This window comes from Ambystoma mexicanum, chromosome 9 (assembly GCF_040938575.1).
Source record: "Ambystoma mexicanum isolate Mex_15411 chromosome 9, UKY_AmexF1_1, whole genome shotgun sequence".
NCBI lineage: Eukaryota > Metazoa > Chordata > Amphibia > Caudata > Ambystomatidae > Ambystoma > Ambystoma mexicanum.
Window position 1 is genome coordinate 695877967 of NC_090931.1, and position 25499 is coordinate 695903465.

At 42.6% G+C, this 25499-nt stretch overlaps 1 protein-coding gene across 5 annotated transcripts in view; it reads right to left on the reverse strand.

Moving 5' to 3' along the window:
- The window catches only part of ADAM23 (ADAM metallopeptidase domain 23), a 742840-nt gene that overhangs the window by 129883 nt on the left and 587458 nt on the right, over positions 1-25499 (reverse strand). For all 5 annotated transcript variants that reach the window (XM_069615574.1, XM_069615576.1, XM_069615575.1 and 2 more), the window contains exons 13-15: positions 23934-24024; positions 22810-22858; positions 4402-4501 (exon numbers count right to left, since the gene is read on the reverse strand). In XM_069615574.1, the coding sequence (XP_069471675.1) occupies positions 4402-4501; positions 22810-22858; positions 23934-24024 (240 nt within the window). The remainder of the gene's footprint in view (positions 1-4401; positions 4502-22809; positions 22859-23933; positions 24025-25499) is intronic.

Here is a 25499-nt window from a genome sequence, read left to right on the forward strand (position 1 = left end):
GGTGGTGTATTGGAACAAATAAAAGGGGACGGGAGGATTCGGCAGGACCCCCAAAATAATAATAACAATAATTTGATGATTTATTTCGGCAATAAAACTTTGGCAAAAAGGGCAGGGTAAAAAACATGCAATAAATGAACATAGAACCAAAGGATTGACACAGTAGATCGCAATTACCACTTGTTTCTTAAGAAAGCCAACTTTATATTTGAAGCATTTCCGCAGTGTTCTATAAACAAACTTTGTACTTAAAATATCAGGCATATTCTGTGTTGTCTTGTGTGGAAATTAGTACGACTTTGAGAATTGAAGGAAACCATGAATTTAAAATAGTATTTTTCTGGCTAGAAATGATAGTTCAGATATTGGTGTGGTTAGCTAATGGATCATGCGTGAGTCACTTAAAACTGAAATCTCAAATTCAGTGAAGAAAATTCATAAAATCACAGATTGGAATAGCTAGGTTAATGGATTACTGATAATTGAAGATTCTAAGTGCAAGATTTGCAATTAAATGTAGTAGGAATTATAAGCCAATTCTTTACTACAAATTCTAATGACTGCAAATATTCCGAAGAAGCCAGAATTACACATGTAAATAGAATTCAGGATTATATGCTGCAGATGTGAGGAGGGCGCTGCCTCCTTTATACATAAGTGTTGTGCATTTTATGTGGATAAAGTATAGCGTGGAGATTTTAGGATCCGATTTGAACATTTCTAAAGGTATTGCTATGCTTTGATACCAAAGAATACTAGTTTTAGATACACCTTAAAATAAGATTAATTATTTGTATATGGTTTAATATTGGGGTCTCTGTTGAATCATGGCACAGTGAGCAACAGAGATTTAAAAAGTGCATTGGGCCTCATTACTACCCTGGCGCTAAGTGGTTAACGGCGCTGTAAAAGGCTGCCGCACCGTTAACTACTTAGCGCCTTACTACGAGGTCCCTTTGCGGGACCCGACCTGAACGGCAGGTCTGGACCAGCCGTTAAAGTAGGGACCCGCAAAGGGACCTCGCAGGCAATTACGGTACCGCAATTTGCGGTACCATAATTGCCGCCTCCCCCATTCCCATTGAGCCCTATGGGGCAAAAATGGGAATGGGGAAGGGTCATGGTGAAATGGGGAAATACCGCCCCGCCAACCTAGGAATGGGGCGGTATTTCCCCATTTCACCATGGTGGACTTGTTACAACACCGGCACCAACCATGGTGCTAATAGCGCCATGGTTTAGCGCAGGTGTTGTAATGAGGACCATTATGTATGTGCAGTGGAGGAAATATATAATTGGTCTAGTGTTAAGATTAAAATGTGTTATGAGACATAGTTAATATTAAAAGTATCTTGATTATCTTGTGGTTTAGAGGGTGATTACTAAATGTTGCTAGTATGGCAAAGGTAATTAGATGATAAGCCCCAATAGGGTGTGCTGCCCAGGTTAATGACGACTTGACTGCCTGAAATAAGGGCAGGAGCCCTGAGAGAGCTCTAACCATGGGTCCTGAGAAGGCTTTAACCACCGGGATATCCCACACAGGTGGGTGCATACAGACAATACCAAATGAGCTACACTAGGAAGATAGGGAGGATGATAATCATGGTATGCAACTAGGAGAAGAGAAATGAGGAACGAGGAAGATAAAATGGAGATTGAGATTGTGGGGCAGAAACAGAAAATGGACTATGTCATAGTTACAGAATGGTGCAACTCGGCAGCTATGATGAGTGAGACAAACTGCGTAAACTGAGCGTGGGACTGCAGCGTGGGACTCTGATCAGGGGTTTGGGAAAATAAGCTACTATACATATGGCAGAGAACAAAGAAGAGAAAGCTTGAGACGAACGTTGCTGCTATGGTGCTAGAGAAGCAACGCGTACATCAGCATCGGCGGGAAAGAGACAATGCGGTTCAATTAAAAAAATATAATAGGATAATGCGCTGTGATGTTAATTGTTTTATTTTATATCCGATGTACAGTTGTGTGCCTTTAGTTAGTTCTTTGGTGGCATATTAATAGGTTGGAAAAACATGGTATAATTGCAGTGAAAATGAAGTAAACACGGAATGAGTACGTGCTTAGGTTTCATCAGTAGCGCACTGGAGGTGCAGTGATTTACATATGTACACTTCATTAGCCTTGATTTTTTATTGCAGCTTCACAGCTCTGTTTTGAGCAATGTCACCTTAAAGGTATCACTTCAAAAATGCCTTTGCTTTCTTTTAACATATGTCTGTTCCCATATGACTATACCACCTTCCCTGAATCTTTAAAACCCAAAACAAATATTTGAATTAAAAGCAAATAAATAACAATATAAAAGTGATACCACATTTTCTTTGTTGTAAGAAAACAAAGAAGTATATACAAGCAATACTTATTGGTAGCTTGGTATTTATTGACAGATTTGACCCTATTGGAGACTGTGGTTGCCAGATGTTGAACTGTTGTTCGAAGTTTTAAGACGCTTCTCGATAGATTGCATGGTGACACCTATAAGGATCTATTGATGTTTGCTTGGCTATTTAAGATCTATAATTTTCTCAAATAAAGTAGCATTTTAAGTTAGAAGATAAAATATAAAATGCACATGGTCATCTGCGGTTTCCATCAAGGAGCTCTGTTGTCCCCACCCTCGCTCAACTTGAACATCCTTCGACTCATGGAATTACTAATGAACCTTGAATTATCGTACTCTGCTACGGTGATGAAACCAGGAGCTACATGTGGGTTAGGGGGTCCGTTTGATTTATTTGATGCTTTTATTTGATGCTGTAGAGCGCTATATAAATTCAATAAAATATCAATAAATGCATATCAAAATATGGTGTATATTGGAGGAATGGATGAGCAGTCTTGGCTTAAGCCGAACGGCTTCAAAATGGAAGCCATGATCGTAGCTATCCTCTACATGTTCAATTCTCTTAACTCCTTGCCTGCATCATCAGCATTCTTTTGGCACCTATTTCACTTTTCTAAGACAGTCACAATTGCTTGAATTTTCCTCTACCGCAATCTAATCAGAGACAGAAGTTCGTAATAAATGCTAACACCAAAGGTGACTTCTTCTTTCTCTGCAAACCCAAATCATACTGCATCATATCCCTCCCAATTTGCACCTTGTGACAGCTGCCCCTCTGGTAAACAACAATCCTGTTAGTCTTAAAACCTCTACCTTGATCTCCATTAATATGAGCTCAATTGCCTTTGCAGCAGGGGAGTTGCTAGGTCTGCAAAAGACCCGAGGCTACGCTGATGTCGGAACTGTTGGGACTGGGGGCTAGCTAGTCTTTTGGCTGTAGCTCCTGAGATTCTATCCGGGGCTACAACCAAAAGATCAGGGGCTATATCCCCCTTAGCCCCCCTAGCAACGCCCCTGCTTTACAGGGTGCAAAAGGCAGAGGATGTACTGATTGGTCAGGCAACAATAATACCATTTTCCCTTCATAAGAACCCTGTACTGTTTCCATTCAAAGGTTCAAGCCTTTTGACTTACCTAGAAATATTGGTCAGGCAAGGGATCCATATATCTTCCGCAGAGGTTAGTTGCTACACCCCGCAGACAAATGAGAGGTGCCACAATATCCTCTTTGGATCCATCGCCTCGTCCATGTGCATGAGCTGTGTGTATGTCTAGCGTTGTTTTGCAGCTGAAAACCACTGGCACCAGCTGCACATTCATGTTAGAATAGAGGGAAGGCTACCAACACACTTCACTCCTCTTCATTTAATTTGCACATGCTGTGATTAAATACAGCTAGTGTGACATAATTCCTGGAAGGACTTGTTCAACCGGTAAAGTTATCCCGGTCAACGGTTGGTGCAGAACTACTTGGCACACCGATTATATAAACCTGTGAAATGTTTGTCAGCTGGAGAGTGTCACTACTCGTACTGTGCACCGTGCCATGAATGTCAAGCAATAATTATGCATTCCACATAGTAAGTCGCCTATGAAGAAAAACCCAGGGTATCACTGTCCTTTGTCCCATAGAAAATAAAACTGTGGAGCAGACTTTGATTTGGGTGACAGATGACCATTTGCAGTGATCATGTACACCTCAGGGATTTGATCCTAAACACAAATGGTTTGTTTTGAATGCAATTTGACGTGCTTGAAGGTGGTGTGTAGATGAGACAGAAGAATGCCTTGAGTGAGAAACAATTAAATTAATTGAATGTGTTATCTGTAGCTGGCAGTCCATTCATGGTGCGAGATACAGTGGGAGAACGGAATCGGGTACGCAATGTTCCCATTAAGCTTCTGTTCTATGGCAAACCCTCCTCCCTTCAGCTCGCCTCCCCACAGAGGCTTTCTTCCCAGGACTGCTATATCTTCAGTCAAATGACAATAAACAAAGCCGGAGTCCACAATAGTCTCAGTGCTATCTTACCTTGGTTGGCCTGTTGAAAAGGCAGGATCCACCTCCTCGGTTTAGGAACTCTTTGTACTCTGCAATGCTGCACTTGGAGAATTTACGCGGATGGTAAATCCTGCAATTCACAGGAAACAAACGGATTAGGCATGACATAGAATGAATGACGAGCAGACGAATGTGTTACCATGAAAGCACAGAGCAGGAAAGGATGCAGCTCAATTTGGAAAAACAGCAAAATGGCTCATTGGAGAACAGTCTCTTGGGCTCGTCACTTTTGCAATATTAATATGTGACTTTAAAAGCCATAGGCAGACTTCCCACACACAAACTGGACCACTACAGCAGTGGACCCGCAACCTTGCACTGTGTCTCTCATGATTTATTGCCATTGGCCGTGCTAGCTGAGGGGAGAGGGGCGGAGCGATTGGGAAAATTCTAAATTTCTTTGACAAATTTCCCAATTCCTTGGACTTCGGAGCCCCAAGGGTGTTCACCTAGAGCGGCCATACCAATGGCAAAAGGCACTATACAAATGACAAACTACATTACTTTACGTAATGAAGGGGGTCAGTGATAGTGAGGAATCCTAAGGTATGCAACAGGTGGAAAACATTCAGGTTCAAATCCTGATCCGATCCCTGTGGTTTATAGTCATTGCATCGAATTCCTACCATCGACATACCATTCCATCGAGAAAAAGAAATGCATAAAAAAATTGCATTTAATGGGGGGTCCCCAAAACTCCCTTTTTTAACCTTTAAACCCCATTATAATTAAACTAAATCCTTTACCTTTAAAAAAATGCATTCAATGCTTTTTTTAATGCAATCTTTTCGATGGTTAGGCATTCAATGGTATTGCATACGATGCAATGACCAGATACCGATCCCCGTGTGTGGAGAGGATAGAAATCTGCTTCAGGGACATTTCTGAAACCGCTAGTTCTCAGGCTGCTTGAGAAAGAGCTTGTGGCCGGCTTCTTCTCTGAAATTAAGCAGGAACAATGAGTTCCTTGTTTGCGTCTGTGATCAAGATGATTCTTAGTTTAACCACTTAACTGCCAAGAAAAATGATCCTAATGGGATTCCCCATGCACCTATGACGAGCAATCTCGTCCTTGCGATTTAAGGGGACATTTGGTCACTTATTATGGGGTCTACCTCTGAGAATGATTTGAAATCATGGCCACGCCTGTAGATTTCCTTTAAATGTTTTATTGGACCTAAGCAATTCCTAAAAACCTTCTCACCAGGAGTGTTTAGTATCAAGAGGTAAGTTATCGTACAATATCAGAGGTATATTTGCTTCATAGCATAAATGTAGGCGATGCACTCTGCTATTCTGTCAATTTTCCTTGCACCCTTATACAAAGGGTGTGGCTGATTACTTAACTATTGTTCTTTATGCAGATTTATTAGCATGATGTACAGATAGCCCTATGTCCTACACTACCTATTCAGCATACCATAACACATAACAGTTTCACTTAGCTTCTGTATTTTATAGCCCTGTAAAATAAAATTCCCCATTAAACAAAATGTATATAACATCTGTGGGTTCCATGTGAGTACAATGCAAACAGGAATAACGCAAATCTTTTTCACGACCCTAAAATAATGAAAAAAATGATTTTTTAATTTTATTTGGGGAGGACCACCCTTAAACCCCCTGTTTTCCTAGGTCCATCACCCCACCCCAACGCCCTCGCAACCTGTTTTATTCCTTTAGCCACACCCATATATATTTTAAATAAAACATTTGTTATTTTTTGTTATTTTAGGGTCGTTCAAAAAGTTGTTAGTTATTCCTTATTCGTTATTTTCAGTGTAAACCCATCTGAGTCGATGTTTTTCATAAAAATGTGTTTTAAATGCAATGGGCTGGCTAGAAAATGGTTGAAATGGGAAACACTGTTTGCCATCAAGTGCAAATTGAGTCAATAGTCTATATCAATGTGGTCCAGTAGAGAACATGCTGTCCTGGCCCTTGGGGGCAGCCGAAGTTACTGTGATATTTTCGAATGCACGTGGATTACGTGTCTGACGACATTGTGACCTTCAGAACCTAAAGAGATACCTTTTTCAAAACAAATTGTTTGAAAAATGTATCACAGTGTAAGGTGACTAGGAAGTGAGACGACTACTGGCATCTCATCGCCTTTGAGATCCAACAGCAAATGAAAGGGTAATTACGAAAACAAAGAACGCCAAGTAAATCTCCACCTGGGACTAGCAATCCCATGTAATTGGAGACCACTCATCTGAAATTGCCAATGACTCACAATTGAAAGTAGCCTCTTGAAATCCTCGACGTGTTTATGATCATGTCCAGTAGCCAGCTAGGGCCAAATTCTCAAAACGTTTTTTAAACCGCGGCTGTCACCCTTGTATTTCCATCCCCCTACAGGGTCGGTCAAGGTTGCTGGCATCCAGTCATACATTTGTGACTGGGGAGTGGTCGCAACACTAATGTATGCAAGGGGGCTGGCTGGCCAGTGCATTTTTTTCACCACCATTCAGTACTTCCTGAAATGCGCAGGTCACCTTTCGGACTGAGGTGAACTGCGCGTTTTCTGAAAGTAGTGCAAATGAAACCAGCACATCCTCTCTGCTTCTTTCATTTGCGCTACTTTTTGAGAATGTGGCCCTTTGAGTTTATCTAGCTCCAGGATTTAAATGCCCGGTTTTCTAAATATATATCATAATTCTAGTGTTTACAGATTCCTCCAAAATATTGGAAATGAGGGACGAGGAGAAACAATGGTTTGCTTATGGTCATATGATGTAGTCAAGTGGGGAAGCCATGATCAGAACTCCAGCCTCCTGTATCCACAGTCAACAAACGAAAAACTAAGCACATGACCCTCAACCGAGAAAGGGTGACAGTAACTTTAGCTGATGCCAATTTTCATGCGACCATTTTCTGGTGAAAATGTTACCTATCCCATCTTCATGCTTGGGAGTTCTTTTTTTGCTTGGGAGTTCTTTTTTACAGAATGGCATATGACTTATTCTCTGACTGGAATGCTGCAAAAAAAACCAGCAACAGCTCTGACAGTTACAGTCATCTTTGCAAGAGTAGAAAGGCGGCTTGGGGTTTGCCTGGTAGATTCCTTAGACCCTTTGTGATACACACAAAAAGGTCCGGGAGCCCTTCTACCGAGAAAGAACTTGGCCAAATAACCTGTTCTACGGTAAGGTGCCCATAGAGCAGAGTTTTTGACCCATGTCCGTTCTCAGTAGAGGGGCTCTAAGGATGTCATTTGGGGTTCCCTGGCATGGCTGGCATGTTTGATGAGGCCTCTTAATAAAAACAGGGGTGTTCATCTAATGGTTCTCTATTTCATTTGGTGTGGACCTGTCCCAAAGCAGAGCTGTAATGTGGAAAGTAACAAAGCACATTAAAGCAAGCACCAAACTTGCGTTTGCATGGGATCCCGCAATCATACTCTTGGGGGATACAGTGGGAGGGGAATTTCCGCTATTGGGGTGAGCTTTTCGGTTCCGCACCCACCCCCTGCTGGCAGCAAAGGTAACAATGGCTCGGCTCTGGAAACACGCTGACAGCCCCTCGGTCCCACTGTGGTGGTCCAATTGATGGGAAATCGCAGTGGCGGAAAAAGTTACGGCCATTTGCACAGGAAACCTGAACTACTTCCTGAATTCCTGGGCTCCCTTTATGGACTATTCAAAACAATTCCTGGGCCTCACCAGATGACCTCCATTAACCAGTTGGCTACAAGGCTGACCTACGTGGAAGGGGGAGGGGAGTGTGGAGTGCACAACGACATATACCATGTGCCTTTCCTCCGGCCAGAATACAGTGAACGCTGTGCCACAAAATGCTGTGCTGTTGTCATTGTGGATTTGTTTTCTGAATACTCTAATAAAATATTAAATTGAAAAAAAAAACAGAGGTTTCCACAAGTGTAACACTTTGAGCAGTGACCCTAAATAAGAAAGAATAGGAATAACACATCATTTGTCTTTCTGGAATTCAATCCAATAATTGCTAGACTCATTAAAGGGGTGAAATGTGTGTTCTATCACTTCCTGTTATCAGAGGTCAAGGCTCATGTGATGTCGCGTCCGCTACCCCAGGCATTTTGGTGACGTCCCTGAGGGGCTCCCAGACTCCTTTGTAACTTTGTGATATGTACTGGGTCTCATAGAACCTATACAGCCTTGCCTTGAACGCCTGGGCCCTGCTCTCCCAACAGACGCTGATTTCATCATGCAATGAGTGCCTTTGTGATGACCCCTGCCGCTGTTCAGTTTCCTGATCCAGCATTCCTATTCGGTGCCTATTCAAGGCGTGGACATCCGACAGCTCGGACATGAGTCACACATTGGAGTGTCAACAGGTACTGGTGGCATCTTATTCACCTAAATAGGCTGGCACAGCCACTGAAGAGTTCAATGCCAGTGGGCATGTGATGGCCAGTCATGGATTCCCCTTTACAGAGAGGATATGTGTGCCCTTTTCTGAATATGCTGGGTTGTCCACAGTACACAATGTTGCATTCCTACAAGAGGAGCAACCATGACCCTTCTGTACGATAGGTTCTGTCAGAATTTACGCCAATACCTTTTCTCATGTGACCTTTTAACAAACGGAATGGCAAGGACACATATTGTCTTCTGATACACATGCTCATTTCTGCTTGAGGAATACTTGTAGAGTAGTTTTACCAGACTGAGCTGTTTTAAGTGGAGATGTTAATGTTGCAATTGACTACCTTTATATGTTCTCCCAAAATCTCGAATTGCTGGGGGATGTCCACAATGATCGTGCCAGACAGATTGTACTCATCATTTGTTCCTGTTGCTTCATGAATATTTGAAAAAGCAAGAAAAAGTGATTTGCAACAGAATGTTAAGCGCAGCAACACGCTGCTCTACACTAGGACGACAGCAATGGTGTCACGTTAGTAAATTCCCAAAATCATAGAGGTAGTGGATGAGGCCTCACAGGCCTGCTGTCAGTGATATCACAAAAAGTGACATTGCACAGCCTCAATTCCAGTGATGGGAATCTGAACTGTTTTTATATTAAAGCAATCTTCATTAAAAACTTAAGGCTGCATCATGTAAATGGGTTTTGATTGACAAGATACACAACGAATCAGCTAAGGAAAAATTGAACATGCTTTCTGTTCCCTCAGCCAGTGTATCCGGAGATGGGAATCTTCATGAGTATTTGATCCGCCCAGATCCTCCCATAACATGGCAGGTGTTGTCATCATTTGTCTCTGTACTACAAACACAAGGAAAATAGAATGGCCCTCATTAGGACCCTGGCGGTAAGGGGTTTCGCCAGCGTTAGCTGCGCCGACCCCTTACCGCCAACTACGAGTTCCCAAAGCGCCATGGTCACTTCTACGCCCGCTTTTTGCGGGCGTAAAAATCCATGGCGCTATGGGACCTTGGTGTTAATTACGCCACCGTAATGTACGGTGGCGTAATTAACGCCTTCCCCACTCCCATTGAGCCCTATGGGGCCGAAATGGGAATGGGGAAGGGTAAATGGGTCAATGGGGACTTACCGCCCCGCCAACCTCGGAATGGGGCGGTAAGTCCGCCATCCGCCATGGCGTAAACGGACTTTACGCCATGGCGGAAAAGTCCGTCGATGGCGGAAAAAATCCGCCAGGGTCATAATGAGGGCCAATGTGTTCATTCAGTGCAATATGTCAGCTGCATCGCTCAGCGCTAGGATTGAGTCAGGACTACGTGTGTTTGAATGCACCATGCCCCACTCTTTTCCTGCATCATCAGAGGCCTTCACTCTGCCTGACTCAGTATGGGTTCCTGGAGAAAACACTATGCGCCTCATTACGAGTATGGCGGTCTGAGAAAGAATGGTGGTAAAACAGTGGTAACCCCACTGCCAGTGCATTAGTGCCACGTGACAGTACCACACGTACTACAGGTTTGGTGGTGATCTGGAGGATTTCCTTCCAGCAAAAAAAGATGGAGGTAAAAATGCAACCTTACCAGCAAAATCGGCTGAATTACCATCAGCGGAATTACCGCCGGTGATAATTCTGCCGGAATCCACAGAGTCCTATGGACTCAAACAAATGGGGATTTACACAACCTACCAACACTTGTAATCCCATGATAAATCCGCAGAAGCAAGTGGCAGTAATTGTAAATTCCATTTGGCAGTAGTTTGGCAGATTTACCACCAAAATACCACCACACTGTTAATGATGCCCTATGTCCTGTTTCATTTTTGCATCGGCCTGAACCAATTCCACCATGTAGTGGATTACAGGTTCCAGATTAAACTCTGCGTAAGTACAGCTGTACCCACAAAGCTGCAGCTCCCAAAATGCCCCAAGTGCAGATAACGGCATCTATTTCTCCCAGAAGGTACTGCAATTAACTTAATAAAGTGCCACCCCAAGACTGTGCCCAACATACCATGTGGCCTCCCTAAATACAGACACCTGAAATGAGTCACAAGATCGGCACACTACCTCACCCAGTTCAGATGCCCCCCACCACACAAGAATGCCCAGTACTCAGTGTAGAGATGCCCAAATGGCTACACTTCAATGCATGCACTGCCCATCACATAGCACATGTGGCCCTATGGGGCTACATTACCCAGAATGCATTTTCCATCACTAAGTATAGGGGACAGCTTTGTGTGTGACATGAGAAGCGGGATTGAGTTGTGGTCGGTCCAGTCAAGAGGAAACAGGTTTGAGCACGAGAGGAGTGGGGAGGAGATGAGAAAGAGGTTGAGAGGGTAGCCTTTGACATGCATGGAGGAGAGTACAATCTGTTTGAGGTCCATGCAGCTATTAAGAGAGAATAGGGAGTCAAAAAGGTGTTTTGCTCGTTGGGACCCTGGGACGTTGGTGTCTCTGAGGAAGATGCTATTAGTGTAAGAGACTGTTGTTGAGCAGAGAAGTTGAAAGATTATTGATGAAGTTACCACGCCTTCGGGGTGGCCTGTAAATAAGGTGTATTGTAATTGTGACATTGCATGAGATGGGGAACTGGCATGAGAGGGATTCAAGGGATCTGTGTGTGTGGTTCGGGATTACCATCCAGGGCCACTGTTATGCATGACTGCCTCCCTTCCTCCAGTTTATCCTGTGCGGCTTGTAGACATAGCCCCCATGATGACGTTTCCAGTAATGCACTGGGCTCAACGTGGTGGGTCGTGAACATTAGGTGACACAGTGACTCCGGCAGCCCTTCCAAACCTGCACATCAGCCAACCCATGCAGAATCCCATTACTTGGGGTCTATGACATAGAGTTGCGGAATGGATGGCATGGCTAATGAACAGCTGATTCTTTTTACAGAATAGAAGGGGGTTTGCCAGCCAATAGAGAGTCGTTGATTAGCTTCCTCCTTCTGTCTTCCCATCCTGACACGGGGACCCTTCCATGAAAGGAGAAACAATGAACAATCAATGAAACTTGGGCACCTTCTGCTGGCATCATGTAATGGATTTTTGTCTTACCAGAGCCCATTGCAAGTATTTTTTGCCAATACAAAAGCTCTGGTGGACTTCAGCCAGACCTAAAAACTGAACAGCCCCAATCAGGTCCTAATAGTAGGGATGAGAAAAATGGCATCCTGCATGAATTTATCCTTGCTTTCCTTTACCCCTTATTATAATATAATCTACAAGTCACCAGGTGAGGAAACAGTGGGGTGCAGAACAACCAGTCTGAGGAGGGGTGTGGATTGGATGGTGTGCGGAGCTATGTTTTATGGAGGAACCATTCTCTGTGCGATCACGGAATCATGGCTGCATGATGCAGCCGGACCCTCACTTACTCTGGCGGTTCCCAATGGTTATAATATTGTAAGGTGTGACTGGGTAAACACCAGAGGAGGTGGGATTGCCTTAATCGATAATCAAGTCTTTAATATACGTAAAATTGATACTCCCGAGATCCCGGACTGTGAAGTGCTCTGGGCTAAGTATCAAGTCAATCCCAACACTGCGATTAATATTGTAATTGTTTACATACCACCACACAGAATCAAGGATTTCATCACAAACTTTAGTGATCTTCTAGCCCCCATGTTAAAGCCTAACACTAAAACTTTGATACTTGGGGATTTCAACTTTGACTTTTTTAATCTATTGGACGTGTCAGATATGCTATTGAAATCCATGTTACTCGACCATGGGTTTGTCCAGTATATTATGTCATCTACTCACAAAAAGGTAAAACCTTGGATAGGGTTCTATCTCATAATATCTGCATTGAGGATGTACATAATGGTCAATGCCCATGGTCGGATCATCATCTCCTGGTTTGAAATATGACTACCTCTCCAGTCCAAAAAATTCTCAGAGAGCGGTGCAGGGTTACTTATAGAAACACCCACAAACTTACTCCAGCAGGTATGGCCCCTTTCTTTGCACCCATGGTAAATGACTTGTCTAACCTTCACTCGGCGGAAGAACTATCCAATGTCTACTGTAAGACATTGGAATTAGCTGTTGAAATCTTAGCACCAGTGAAATCCTGCATACTTACAAAACCACCCGATAAAAAAATGGTTTATGCCAGAGATTCGTGTCCTCAGAAATAATGTCAGTTCGGCATTTAAACACTGTGATAAAAACAAGTCGAATGAGGATAAACTCCTCTATCTGCGTACAGCTAAGGCCTATAAATTGTCTATTACTTGTGCAAAAAGGATTTTTTTTACCTTCACATCTCTGGTTAACATAACATAACATAACAGTGAAAACTCTGTCCCAAGCAACATAAAACAAGCTTGGATCCCTCCACTTTAAAAAATGGCTTCTCTTGATTCCAACATAGCAGGCATTTATCGCCCCATTACGAACGTACCCTACCTATTGAAGAGTATTGACAAAGTAGCTCATCTTCAGATTGAAGCCTTTTTAACCACACATGACATTTTAGGGCCCAAGTAATCCGGCTTTAGAAAAGCCCACAGTACACAGAATCTACTCTCTTAGACCTCAAGACCAACATTTTGCAAACCATGGCAGGGGACAAAACCACCATGCTTATGCTTCTGGGTCTCTCTGCCACGTTTGATCTGGTAGATCACACTATCTTGGTGGAGAGGTTGTGAACATCGGTGAATTTCTCCGAACCAGTGATGGAGTGGGTGAAATCATTCCTTGCGGAGCGTAGAGCAAGGGTTTTTTCTGATGATGTCATGACTGAGGAGTTCACTGTCCTATGTGCGGTCCCACAAGGCTCATGTGTGGCACCCACCCTTTTTAACATCGTTATGATCCCATTATTTGAGAAACTAGATAAACTTGGTGTGGTGTACGCAAACTATGCGGATGATACACAGTACCTTGTGCCCATGACTGGTGATTACACGCATGACTCCGCCTTGTTAAACTCCACCTATGACATTTTCCAATCATGGATGCAAGTAAATAACCTGGCCCTAAATAGTTCAAAAACTGAACTCATGATGCTGGGAACTGCAACGCAATTGAAGAAGATTAATGCGCAATATGCATACTTGAAAATTTCAGACTGTCAAATCAATACTCAGAACAAGGTCAAGACACTTGGTGTGATCTTTGACCAAGAATTGACTATAAAAAAACAGATTAACTGTCTTGTCTCCAGCACATGTTATTATTTGAAGCTCCTACCTCAGTTACGGTCCTTCCTGTCATCAGCCAATTGTGCCATCATCAGAACCAAAATTGATTACTGCTCCAGTCTACTGCTAGGAATTTCTAAACAAGATATGACCGGGCTGCAGGTGATCCAGAATAACGTAGTGCATATTCTTGCAGGTCTGCAAAGGAGAGACCACGTCACAACGGCAAGTAGAGCATTACATTGGCTCCCCAATCCTAGCCGTATTACCTATCGCGTGATGTGTATTACGCACAATTGCATCTCAGGGCAAGCCCCCAAGTATTTGGTCAGGTGCATTTCGTGCCTATCGGCGCGCAGAGTGCTGAGATCAAATAACACTGGTCGTCTAGAAACTCCCAGAACGCATCTGTCCTATGTGGAGCATAGATCCTTTCTACATGCTGCTTCACGGATATGGAACTCCCTTCCTTCAGATCTTAGATCATGCACAAATTTGCAGTGCTTTAGGAGCAGGTTGAAAACCTATCTATTTGAGTAACCTCTGTCCAACAATTCTGACTCTGTATTTCTGCATGACTGCTTGACTGCTTCTTCCTTTCTCTATTCCCTTCAGATACTCTTTTTTATGTGTTGGTTGGTCATGTTGGCGCTACCATGCCTCCGGGCTCGTCTCCAAGTGCAGAATAAATGATAAAAATAAATAAAATAAATTGAAGAGGAGGGTCTTGAGCCCCTTCCCGAACTGTAGAAGCAACGTGGCAAGTCTGATGTTTACTGGGAAGAGGGTCCAAAATCATGAGGCATAGACAGAGAAGGCCTGTCTTCTGATTCTTTCCTTCCTGCACCAGTGAGTTCAAGTATGCACATGCCCTTACTTCTAGTAGATTGCTGGCCTCCGGGGATGCTGGGTTTGTCAGTGAGGTTGCTTCAGGACTTCAGGGTTAAAGCCTTGTAAATGATGCAGCAGGAGCCATTGCAGTTCGATGAGGGTCGGGGTGGTGTAGTTGAATTTGCAGAGTTCTTTGATGAGTTGTGCTGCAGCATGCAGGACCCATCTCAGGGTTTCCCGAGTAGATGCCGTAAGGCCTTCTAGAAGAGCATTGCCACCATCTATGTGGAAGAGCACCAGGGCTTGGACAGCAGGTTTGAAGTCGTTTTTTTGGGCTGAAGGGCTTGATTTTCTGCAAGAGAGAAAGTTGGTATCAAGCTCTTTGTGTCATCCTTGCTATGTTCTGTTTGAAAGAGAGGTGTCTGTCGGTGGTGAACCCAAAGGAAATGGTGCAGGTGGTCAGCTGGGGTGTGAAGCCTTCGAGGTTCATAGTACAGAGCCATGTCTAGATGCCAGGTGTTGTTGGCCAGCAGTAGGAAGTCAGTCTTGGAGGAGTTGAGCTTCATGAGAGCACTGGACCTCCATGACTGGATCATTGTGAGGCAGGCCCTGAGCCTGTGGGTGTCTTCATTGGAGGATATCCTGAGGTAGAGCTGCGTGTCATCTGCATATTGGTGGATGTGAATGTTGTGTGGAGCGAGGAGGGTATCCACGGCTAAACTACCCTCCTCCCTTCACTACAAGCAAGCTAAAACCTAAGTGAAAACAATAACCATGCACAACCACCCTACACCACAGGTTGAGTGAAAATAAAGATCTTCCCCTTTTGGGAGAGTCTCTGTTAAAATATCTAATCACAAATCAATTAATACAATTGCCAGGCTATTATGTAAGTATATGCAAAAAAGGACGAGCATACTCGTCCTTGGCACTGAAGGTAAATCAAAGTTGATTTTGTTAAATTATCACAAAATAACATTATTTGTCATAAGCACAAATATGAGGCAATGGCATCACTAAATAGGCAGAATGTGTAGCTAAACATCTTTGTTTACATGGACATTTTCTTTTTTTTATTTGGGTATGGACATATACTACATGTAGTGGTAGTGCTTGCGATTTTAAAGGCAACTTTCTGTAAGACACATAGGGGGTCATTACAAGCTGGGCGGTAAGGGGTTAACGCCGTTGGTAATGGTGCCAATGCCGCTAACCCCTTATCGCCCTATTACGAGTCTGCTCGCAGGACCCGCAGGACTCTACATTTTTGCACCAGGGCAAAGTTTACCCTAGAGCTAATACAGAATGGTGTTAGCACTAGGGCAAACTTTGCCCTGATGCAACAATGCATCAAAAATGTATGTTTCTAGCACAAGGGCAATGTTAGCCCTGGTGCTTTTAATATGCCAAACTGCGTTTGTCGAGGTGCAATGGTGTTTTAATGTGTCCCAGTGTTTTAAAAATAGGGCAAACTTGGCCCTATTGCTAATTCCGTGCAAACCTTGCACTTGCAACGGTGCAAAGTTTCTGTAATCTGGCCCATGATGTTTGAACATATTTATGTGAAAAGTACTTATTTGAACATAACGAGTGTTCATAACGAGTGTTCATAGAATGTATTTGAACATGACACACTCAATGTTACACGTTACCACTCAGTCCTGACTCATCCCAGTGCCCTCCAGAAAACAGCCTCCGTCGTCGTGAATTGTACTCAGCACGGCAGCTGGGATCTTCCTCCTCAATAACCTCCAAAGTATCCTGTAGTGACTCAGGGGTCATCTCCTTTGCCGACTCTACTCAATGGCTACACTGCTCCGAAGTAGCAGCTACCATAAGAATCCTATTCAGCTGCATAGCAAAAGAGGAAATACACCAGTAGACAGGCACCAAATCCTCAACTACCTCCCCCATGTACACCATTTTTTTGGAACAAAACACACACACACAGAATCACCTTTCCCCCTGAATTATAATTTATCAAAAGTTATAACCTGTGTATAAGAATTAACTCCACCGTTCCCTATTCCGAAGAATTCTCACATTCCAGACCATACCTTGACCGATTGCTATGCTTCTCCCTGAGCCATTTCCTGCATTGACGCAAGGCCGTCTATAGCCTGACACAAGTATGTCAAAGTTTCCAAGAGTACCAACTCATGCTGTCCCCCTTTTTCTGTGTCTAAACTGGCAAGACTACATATTGGCTACTCTGCACTCATTGAATTGGTTACTCATCAAAGAAGGCAGGGTATGTAAACCCTGTGGCTCACACAAAAAGCCACTCATGATATGATATGCTTAATACCCAGAGGTTTCGAAGCACGGACCCAGGGATCGAACCTGTGTTGCACCGTGTTGTCTTGCTTCCAAGGCGAGCATGTTGCCCCTGAGCTATCTTCCCAAGTTCCTCCCTGTCTTTCTCAGCAGAAGCTGAAGGTCAATATCCTAAAATAAACCATCTCTCCTCCCATTGAGGTGGAAAAGCTGCTGTTGAAGGACTCTAGATCCAAAGCTCAGGCCTTCATAACCGAAATATATCTATCTGTAGACACCTGTTTAAACAAGTGCACTTTGTTCATGCACATCTGATCAAAATCGACCAATTACATATACATTTATCTGTCTATGTAAATGTGTATGTGGGGGTAGGGAACTAGGGACATGGCGCTGGGGGTGTGGCCCAGTGGGGAGTATGGGGACCAATCATTTAAAAAAAACGGTTTGAAACTATATAGACGAAAAATGAACAAAGAAAGTGGTTTAAAAAGATGTCTACGGTATCTGGTCATTGCATCGAATGAAATAGCATTGAATGCAACACTGAAAGTGACTTCAATTCAGCAATCCAACTAAGTCAATGCCTAGTCTGGGATGCCCAATGGAAACCCTTATTTATATATTTTTATGTCAAGTTCTTAAATCTGGATGATGAACCCTTATATAACGCACCTCTCTTTGAATCCCCCTGACTTCACTGAGCCAAGAAGTAGGTTTGTTTTGGAAATTAAAAGGTTTATTGGAAAAATTAAACAATATATATAAATATATATCACACTTCTATGAATAAATTAATATTTGATAGCACACTTATGAGTATGAACAGTAATCAACAATGGATAATATTACAGGTGCACAATTCCTTAATTACTTAGGAGCTGGTATAGAAAGGATAAGGTAGCAGAGAATACTGTGTATGGTTTCAAGGAAAAGCAATGACGGAAATAATGCAACACAGAAATAAACTGGATATGGTTTCAACAAGAGATAATCTGATCACTTTTTCCTCACTCCCCCCTATGCAATATGAAGAGATGAAAATGAGGGGACACAGGTTTTCAGGAATACAATTAGAAGCTGTTCAGTTCCCGTTCCCCCAGCAAGCTTAGAGAAACAGGGATGATTTTAAAACACAGGCCAAATACTTTTAAATGTGGTTACAATGAAGTGAAAAATATGCTAAAAATGATTTTAATTCCCTATAGGAGATTCAGGGTAGGTGATAGTTACTTTGAAATAGTTCAGGTCAACACTAGCAATGATTCAGGAATGATTATCAGAGTGAAAACGAATTTCAGCAGTGGAAAGCAAGAAGCAGCCATTTTTACAAGTGGTGAAATTGAGTCAAATTACAATTCGCAGCACTTTTTCTGAGTGCGTCGATCGCGATTATGGAACAAATATAAGGAGTTGGAATGTTTGTTTAGGTTCTTAGCTTTAAAATGACAGTTAAATCTCGCTTCTAGGACATACGGTTCAAAAGATACGGACGTTTTTGTGGCGGTAGATTTTCAGAAATGAAGTCAAGATTTCAGAATGACAGATGACACTTTTGCAGCTTTGAAATCACAGAATGGACACATGATTTCTATGCAGTTCTAAATAAATTGAAATGGATGGGATGAGATTACTTTAGACTAAGATATGACTATGCACAGTTCTTGGCTGGATACTCACTCCTAGTTTTGGACTGGAATGGACCTCGTCACAGATCTGGTCAGGTGGGCTGCTGTTCTCTCGCCCGGGACGGTCTCTGGCACTGGTTCTGCTCACAGCAATCTGGTCTGTGTCTGCTACCGGCACTGCACAGCGGTCTTGTCCGGGTCTGGATACAGCTCTGCTTTCTGGGTCTGGATACAGCTCTGCTTTCTGGGTCTGGATATGGTTCTAGCCAGAATCAAACAGCTCTGCTTTCTGGGTCTGGATATGGTTCTAGCCAGAATCAAACAGCTGTTGGATAGTTTGGTTAGGTTGCTGGATTCTGTGGCCTGCTGAGAAGGATTCAGCTTTTGGTTCAGGCCTCTCTGCTTCAAGTTCTGGAGTCTAAGTTCTGGATATGGTCGGGCAGCGTGGTGCGCAGAAATCAATTAAAGAGTGGAAAATAAATGTTCCTATCTGGGTCACAGTGGTTCTTTTTATATCTTTTGAAAGTGGGTGGGAAGGCTGACTTTCTATGCCCAACCCTCTGAGGATGCTGATAGGTTAAAGGATTTACTGTGACCTGACTGGAGAAGGGAATTGTGAGTCAGGATGAGTCAGAGTGATGCTATGTTTATGGCTTGACTGAAGTCCCTCCCCTTAGCATTTACTTAGAAAACAATTTTTCATGACCAAACATGTTTCCAAGGTACACAAGTTGTTGAGAATATATGTAGACATCCCAGATTAATTTAAGACAGTTCTCTGTTGAACCCTGATCTTTCTAAGAGCTTGGGTTCAGAAATGACAACATTTTGCGCTTTTAGTGGGTTTCGCCATATTGGTTTTTCATCAAATCTTCCACGGAGGTACACCCCCTCAGTGCGTATATTACAGTAAGTTTTCATTTTTCTGATATAACCACAGTGTCTGCAATATTAATAAATCGCGGGGTTCGGTCTCAGAACATCACACAACGTCCAGTTTAGTCTCAAATTGTGAGTGAAATTGTCATTATAGGAATCTCCAAATTGTACATTTTTGTCCGCTTGGTATAATTAGTTATCAGTATTCTCACAAAACATATATTTGCTGGACTCTCTGAATGCACAGTCGTTTGTCTCCGCCCCTAGAAACTTGGCTTGACTCAGAGATCAGATGTCTTGCCTTCCCCCAGAGCAGTGTTGACAGTTCACACCCAAAATCAGCATACCCTATTCAGCTGAAAGCATCCTTTGTCTGGTTTTTCCTGCTAGCAGGGCATCAGTCCAGGGTGCCACTCTCCATTTGATTAACAGAAACTTGTGATTTCCTGCCTTCTTGTGTGAAGTTCTGAGGTGTGAAGGCTTTGCATGGACCGCAAACCTTTAGAAGTCTGAGCTGCATCAGGATACTGTTTAGCTTCTGAAATCCATGTCTCCTATCAGAATTTAGATCACCAGCGCTGGTCAGTGGCGGGCTCCGGTACTGCACCCATTTTTGGCAGCTGTCTTGAATTAATACATTTCAAAAAGGGGATTTTACTTGATAGCATATGATCCTTGCTAACATTGTATTGATATGGATTCTGCAGTAGAGTAATGTAGAACACCCAACCAGAAGTTGGATTTTTTGTTTGGTCATTTCGTGCCCATGATTTTAGCAATTTTTGACATCAATTAAAACGGATTTTGAACAGCACCATATTCCTTTGCACTGGTTTTGCTCTGTGTGCAGCCAAAGGATAGGGTCTGGCAATGGTCTCCTGTATTAACACTGACAGAGGCAAAAGAAAATGGTGGCCTATCTGTCAGGTTTTCACTGTGCATTTTTGGATGATTTCTGGCAAGCAGCATGCTTTCCGGTGGCCATTATGATGTTTCCGCTGCCAGTAATGCACAATGATGTTGTAGGGCTTGGATGCGTGGGTTGAAACATCCCACAACACCAGAGAAAAAAAGCATTGAAAAAAAAAATTGAATGCTTTTTTTAAAAGGTAAAGGTTTTAGTTTAATTAAAATGGGGTTTAAAGGCTAAAAAAAGGGAGTTAGGGGGGACCCCGCATTAAAAAACAAATGCATTTGATGCTTTTTTTTAATCCTTTTTTTTCTCTGGTATGGCATTCGATGCTATGGCATTCAATGCAATGACTATAAACCATATCTACGATCGCTTCTGCGCCTGTAGAATGACTTCCTTAAGCAGGGGTGAAGGGGTTTGCAAACTTTGGTTCTTCAGATGTTTTGGACAATAACTACCATCATCCCTGGCCAGCGTCATAGTCCCAAACATCTAGAGAGCCACAGGTTGCAAGCCCCTCTCCTAAACCCATTCTCATACAGCCTTGCCTCATTACACATCTCCAATGTTGACTTCTGCTCTCTTATCCCTTCGCATCATAGCCCTGTCTCTGAAGTGCACGGAAGCCGCGAAAAGAAGGTGTAGAGTCTGTAGAAAAAATCAAATATAATGTCCACTTTGCACATTATTAATTTGGAAATAAACCAATTCCACAGAATTTTTTCTGACAGAATCAGCTTGTACAGAAAGTATTTGTAGTTATACTCCATTGGTATCTTTTTAGGACAGGTCACGGTAGAATGGTGGTTATTCTGAAGTATGCAATTTCTACTTTATACATACACACACTGTGTTCAGTGGAGCTGTCTCTGGATTAAAAACAGAGACATGAAAATACAATATACTAATCCAAATGGAGTTTGGTACACAGCTATTTTTCCTAGATGTACCCTGGTTTTTCTTGAATTTGTTTTAGCTAGCATTTGTTGCCTATTAGGTATTCCTATGTTTGATATTGGTTGTTACGTTTTGTATTAAAAATGATGCTAACTTTTTAGATGTGTCTGGTCCTTCCCCTCCTTTTTAGAGGTTTAGACACTATCTCTGTCTTCTATTATATGTTGTTCGTACTTCATGCCACCCATGCATAAGTCAGTGCCCCACGTGGGCCACCCCAGTCAAAAGAGTCTGGACATGCCACTTGGCCAAACTCAGTACAAGCTTTCAAAACTGTCATGCAGACCCTCCAGAAATATGAGGCTGGCTCCTCCACAGCAACCATATCTTCGGTCTATCTCCTGAACCCTGGGCAGTTTGTGATTTGCCCCAGTCCACGCAACGCTTTGCAGCTCCGCCCCATCACCTCTCCCGCATCCACACCAGGTGTTTGTTCCTTCTTTCCATCTCACAGTACAGGGTAAGCTTCCCTGTCACTGAGACCCAGACCCACAGCTCTTCACCCCCCTTCGCTGCACTCCTGTCCTGACCAATTTGCCTGCCTTTTAATTCTTCCCTACCGCTATTCCCCTCGGCACACTAGGAGGAACACTAGCGTCACCAAGTGTTTATTGGGAAACCTCTGTGACTAGGTCGCCGGCACACTGAGCCCTTCACTTTGTACCCATGTTTCCGGGTACTAGGCATAAGCATAACCAGAAGAAGGTGAGTGGAAAAGGATGCATTTTCACTAGTTTACTGCTTCATCATGAAACCTCAGTGGAACTGCACAATGAAGGTGATTAAGTGAGTAGAGCTGTCGGTAAATACTACTGTAGTTGATGAAATGTGGCAGGATATATATATATATATATACATATATATATATATATATATTTATGTATCTAAATTATATTTTATATTTATTTATTTTATATACACATATCTATACCTGCTTATGTGTTTATTTGGACAAATGCCATTTGTCCAGTGTGCTGTATTTTTGGGAAACACACATCAGAATGTACCTTTTTGAAATATTGAAACTTTGAATAGTGTTAATATGGATATCCCGGCCCATGCAGTATCTATTTGGTTATACTACTCGTGTACAGAATTTTTAAGACATAAGCAATTTGCACAGAACTGATGTAGACATGTTTAGGTTGTGCAATATTTATTGGAATATTCTGTGTTTGCCCAGAGTTTATTTGGACATGGCCAGTTTGTACAGTATTAATTTGGATATACTCAGCGTGTGCAGTAATTGTCTGGACAAACTTGGTTTGTACAGTATTTATTTGGTCATACTCATATTGTTCATTATTTATTTCGAGATACCCACTTTGCTTATAAAGGAGTAATTTGGACCTACCCGGTTTCCTCCATGATGCAACCCGCCAAAGATTCCGTACAGTCGCACTCTTCAGCCACAAACCCCAAAGATCGAGAGGCAAAGGGTGGAAGAAGCATGAAAATAGACAGGGATAGAGAAAGAGAGAATGATTCATCAACATTTCATGAGTGCGCAGCCGTTTAAATGGGGGTGGTCTTATATCATTGGATCGGGTTTGCAGCATAATCCTTCTATACAATGCAATTCTCTAAAAGCATTTACAAACCAACTTTAACAATCTACAGTTTCCTGCTTAGAGACACATTATTATGTGCGTAAAAAAAGGAATTGAAGACCTGGCCAGTCTTCTCTGCAAGCCTTGGCTCAGCTACAGTTTATGCAGATATTTTGGAGTAGGGGTCGAGAACCTGTCACCCACCAGACGTATTGGCCTACAATTCCCATACACCCTAGCCAGCATTGTCAATGCTGAAGATCGTGGGCGTTGTAGGCCAAAGCATCTGGGGGGGGTGACAGGTTGGCTACCCATGTAGTAGAGTACAATATCAGCCATATTGATCCATAAGAAAACCGATACCATTGAGTGGACAATACCTTTTATCAAATCAACATAAGCATTAAACCTATGTCAGAAACATATACAAGACCTAGGAGGAGACTGCTTTATCAAAAACCAAAAACATTCTGAAGCAGGGCAAACGTGGTCTAGTGGCATACTAAACTTTGTGAATTATGGCATAATAGTGTATACATTGAATCAGAACAATAACATTGCAATATAGGAACACAACATGTTGTTGTGCATTATGTATTGTTAATACCACATGGTAAATTAAGGAATACATTGGCACTACTTGTTTATTCTTAGTGGGGAACAATACCTATATCAGATTAGCACATTGTAGGTAGATTCATACATGTTGTCATGTATTTTTAATTAAAAAGTGATTTAAAATGTTTTTCCTTAAAAATAATTAATTAGGTAATTGCCTGGGACACAGATAGCGTGAAGGCCCATTTGTTCCTTTTATAATATATCAATCTGTGTACAACAAACACAAAGAAAATCAGTATGGAACCTGTACATATTTAAAGGAGATGCCTGCTCATATGGTAAGGTATAACAGAGCTAAAGTACGTACTTGGTTTCCTAGACGCTGGCTCCCACTGAATTCCAAGGTTCTGCGCCAGACTCTGCGATAATTCCTGTGCCTTGGCCCACTGAAGTCCGTACTATGATCAAAGTTATACAACACAGAACACCAAGAAAGATAACAGAATTATAGAAAATGATGATTTTCCGGAGTGTATACAAATGTAGAATTTGTGGTGTTTCACTTTCAATTTTAGCAGAGCAATGGAAGTGCAGAAACAGTCAATTTGCATCTCTTACTTGCATGTGTCACATGTCCCTTATTATTCCAAAGAAACAAAACTCATTGAGCTTTGTTATTTGCACAAGTTTCATTTTGCTTGGTGTTTACGTGCGTGGACTAGATATTTATTTACCTTGTACTGGATTACTAATATCTAGAGGCAACAGGTGTGTGTTCAAAGCCTTATTTATTATAGAAGAAAGAACCATCATACCAGGGTGCATGAATGCCCAATGCGTGCGGGCTGCAACCTGAGGCTCTCCAGATGTGTTGGAGTATAACTCACATGATGCCTTACCAATGACTATGCCGGCTAGGACTGATGCGTGTTGTAGTCCAAAACATCTGGAGAGCCTTAAGCTGCTAGTGAAAACCATTTCATGGTGGTTAGACTTTGCTAAGGATCCAATCAAACATATGGACAGAACGTGATGCCAAATAGAGCGGCAAGAATTGTTAAACAAGCTGTTCGGGTACTGCAGACATTCACACTATTGGCTTCACATCCTCCTCCCACTGGAAGACGACATTCCAAGATTCCACACAGGGTTGAAAACTCACCTGTACATCTCAGCCTATGGCTTTTGAGCCTCTTGAAGATCTAATGATAATTCTCATCATCTGCCATTAAAGTTAGACTTAAGGCCTTTGATGGACATAGAGAAATCCATCACATGTTGCCACACTCACACAACCCCCCATGCCTTCAGTAAGGGGACTGTCACAGAGTCAATGGAGATTCAGCGGGATGATCACTCCCTGGCAAAGGAGGCCCTGGTGTGGGCACTGAATGTGTGCCACCTCTCCAGTGGCACCCAATCAACCCATTCTCTCAGGGCCGGTTTGCGCAGGTTTCAATAAGGTGAACATTTGTACACATAAATGGGATAAGGTAATTTTCATGGGGAAATGGCTAAATGCAAACGGGTGAATGCCCTCTTTTCAATTCATGACTGCAAAATCAGTGATTACGCATTCTGGGCTACATATAAGGTAGCATGCCCCAACTATTGCACCAAATTTTAGCTCATGCCAGGCAAACATGAACCAAGTGCCATTAGCCCAGTTCCCAGCATTGTAGTTAATACAAGAGTGCCAACCACCAAGACCCACAGAGCAGATTCTAACGTTGAGAGGATTTGAGAAGACAGTAGCAGAATTGGGACATGTCTTGTTTAGTTGGAAAAATAATTGGAGAGACCGTGAGGGTTCTAATCATCGCTAATATTATATTTTGAAAGGACTTCAGATAGCACCAAGGAGAAAAATGAAAATATTTGAGGATGATGTATAACCAGGTAAAAAGGGCAAGGATCTATAGCTGACACTAAG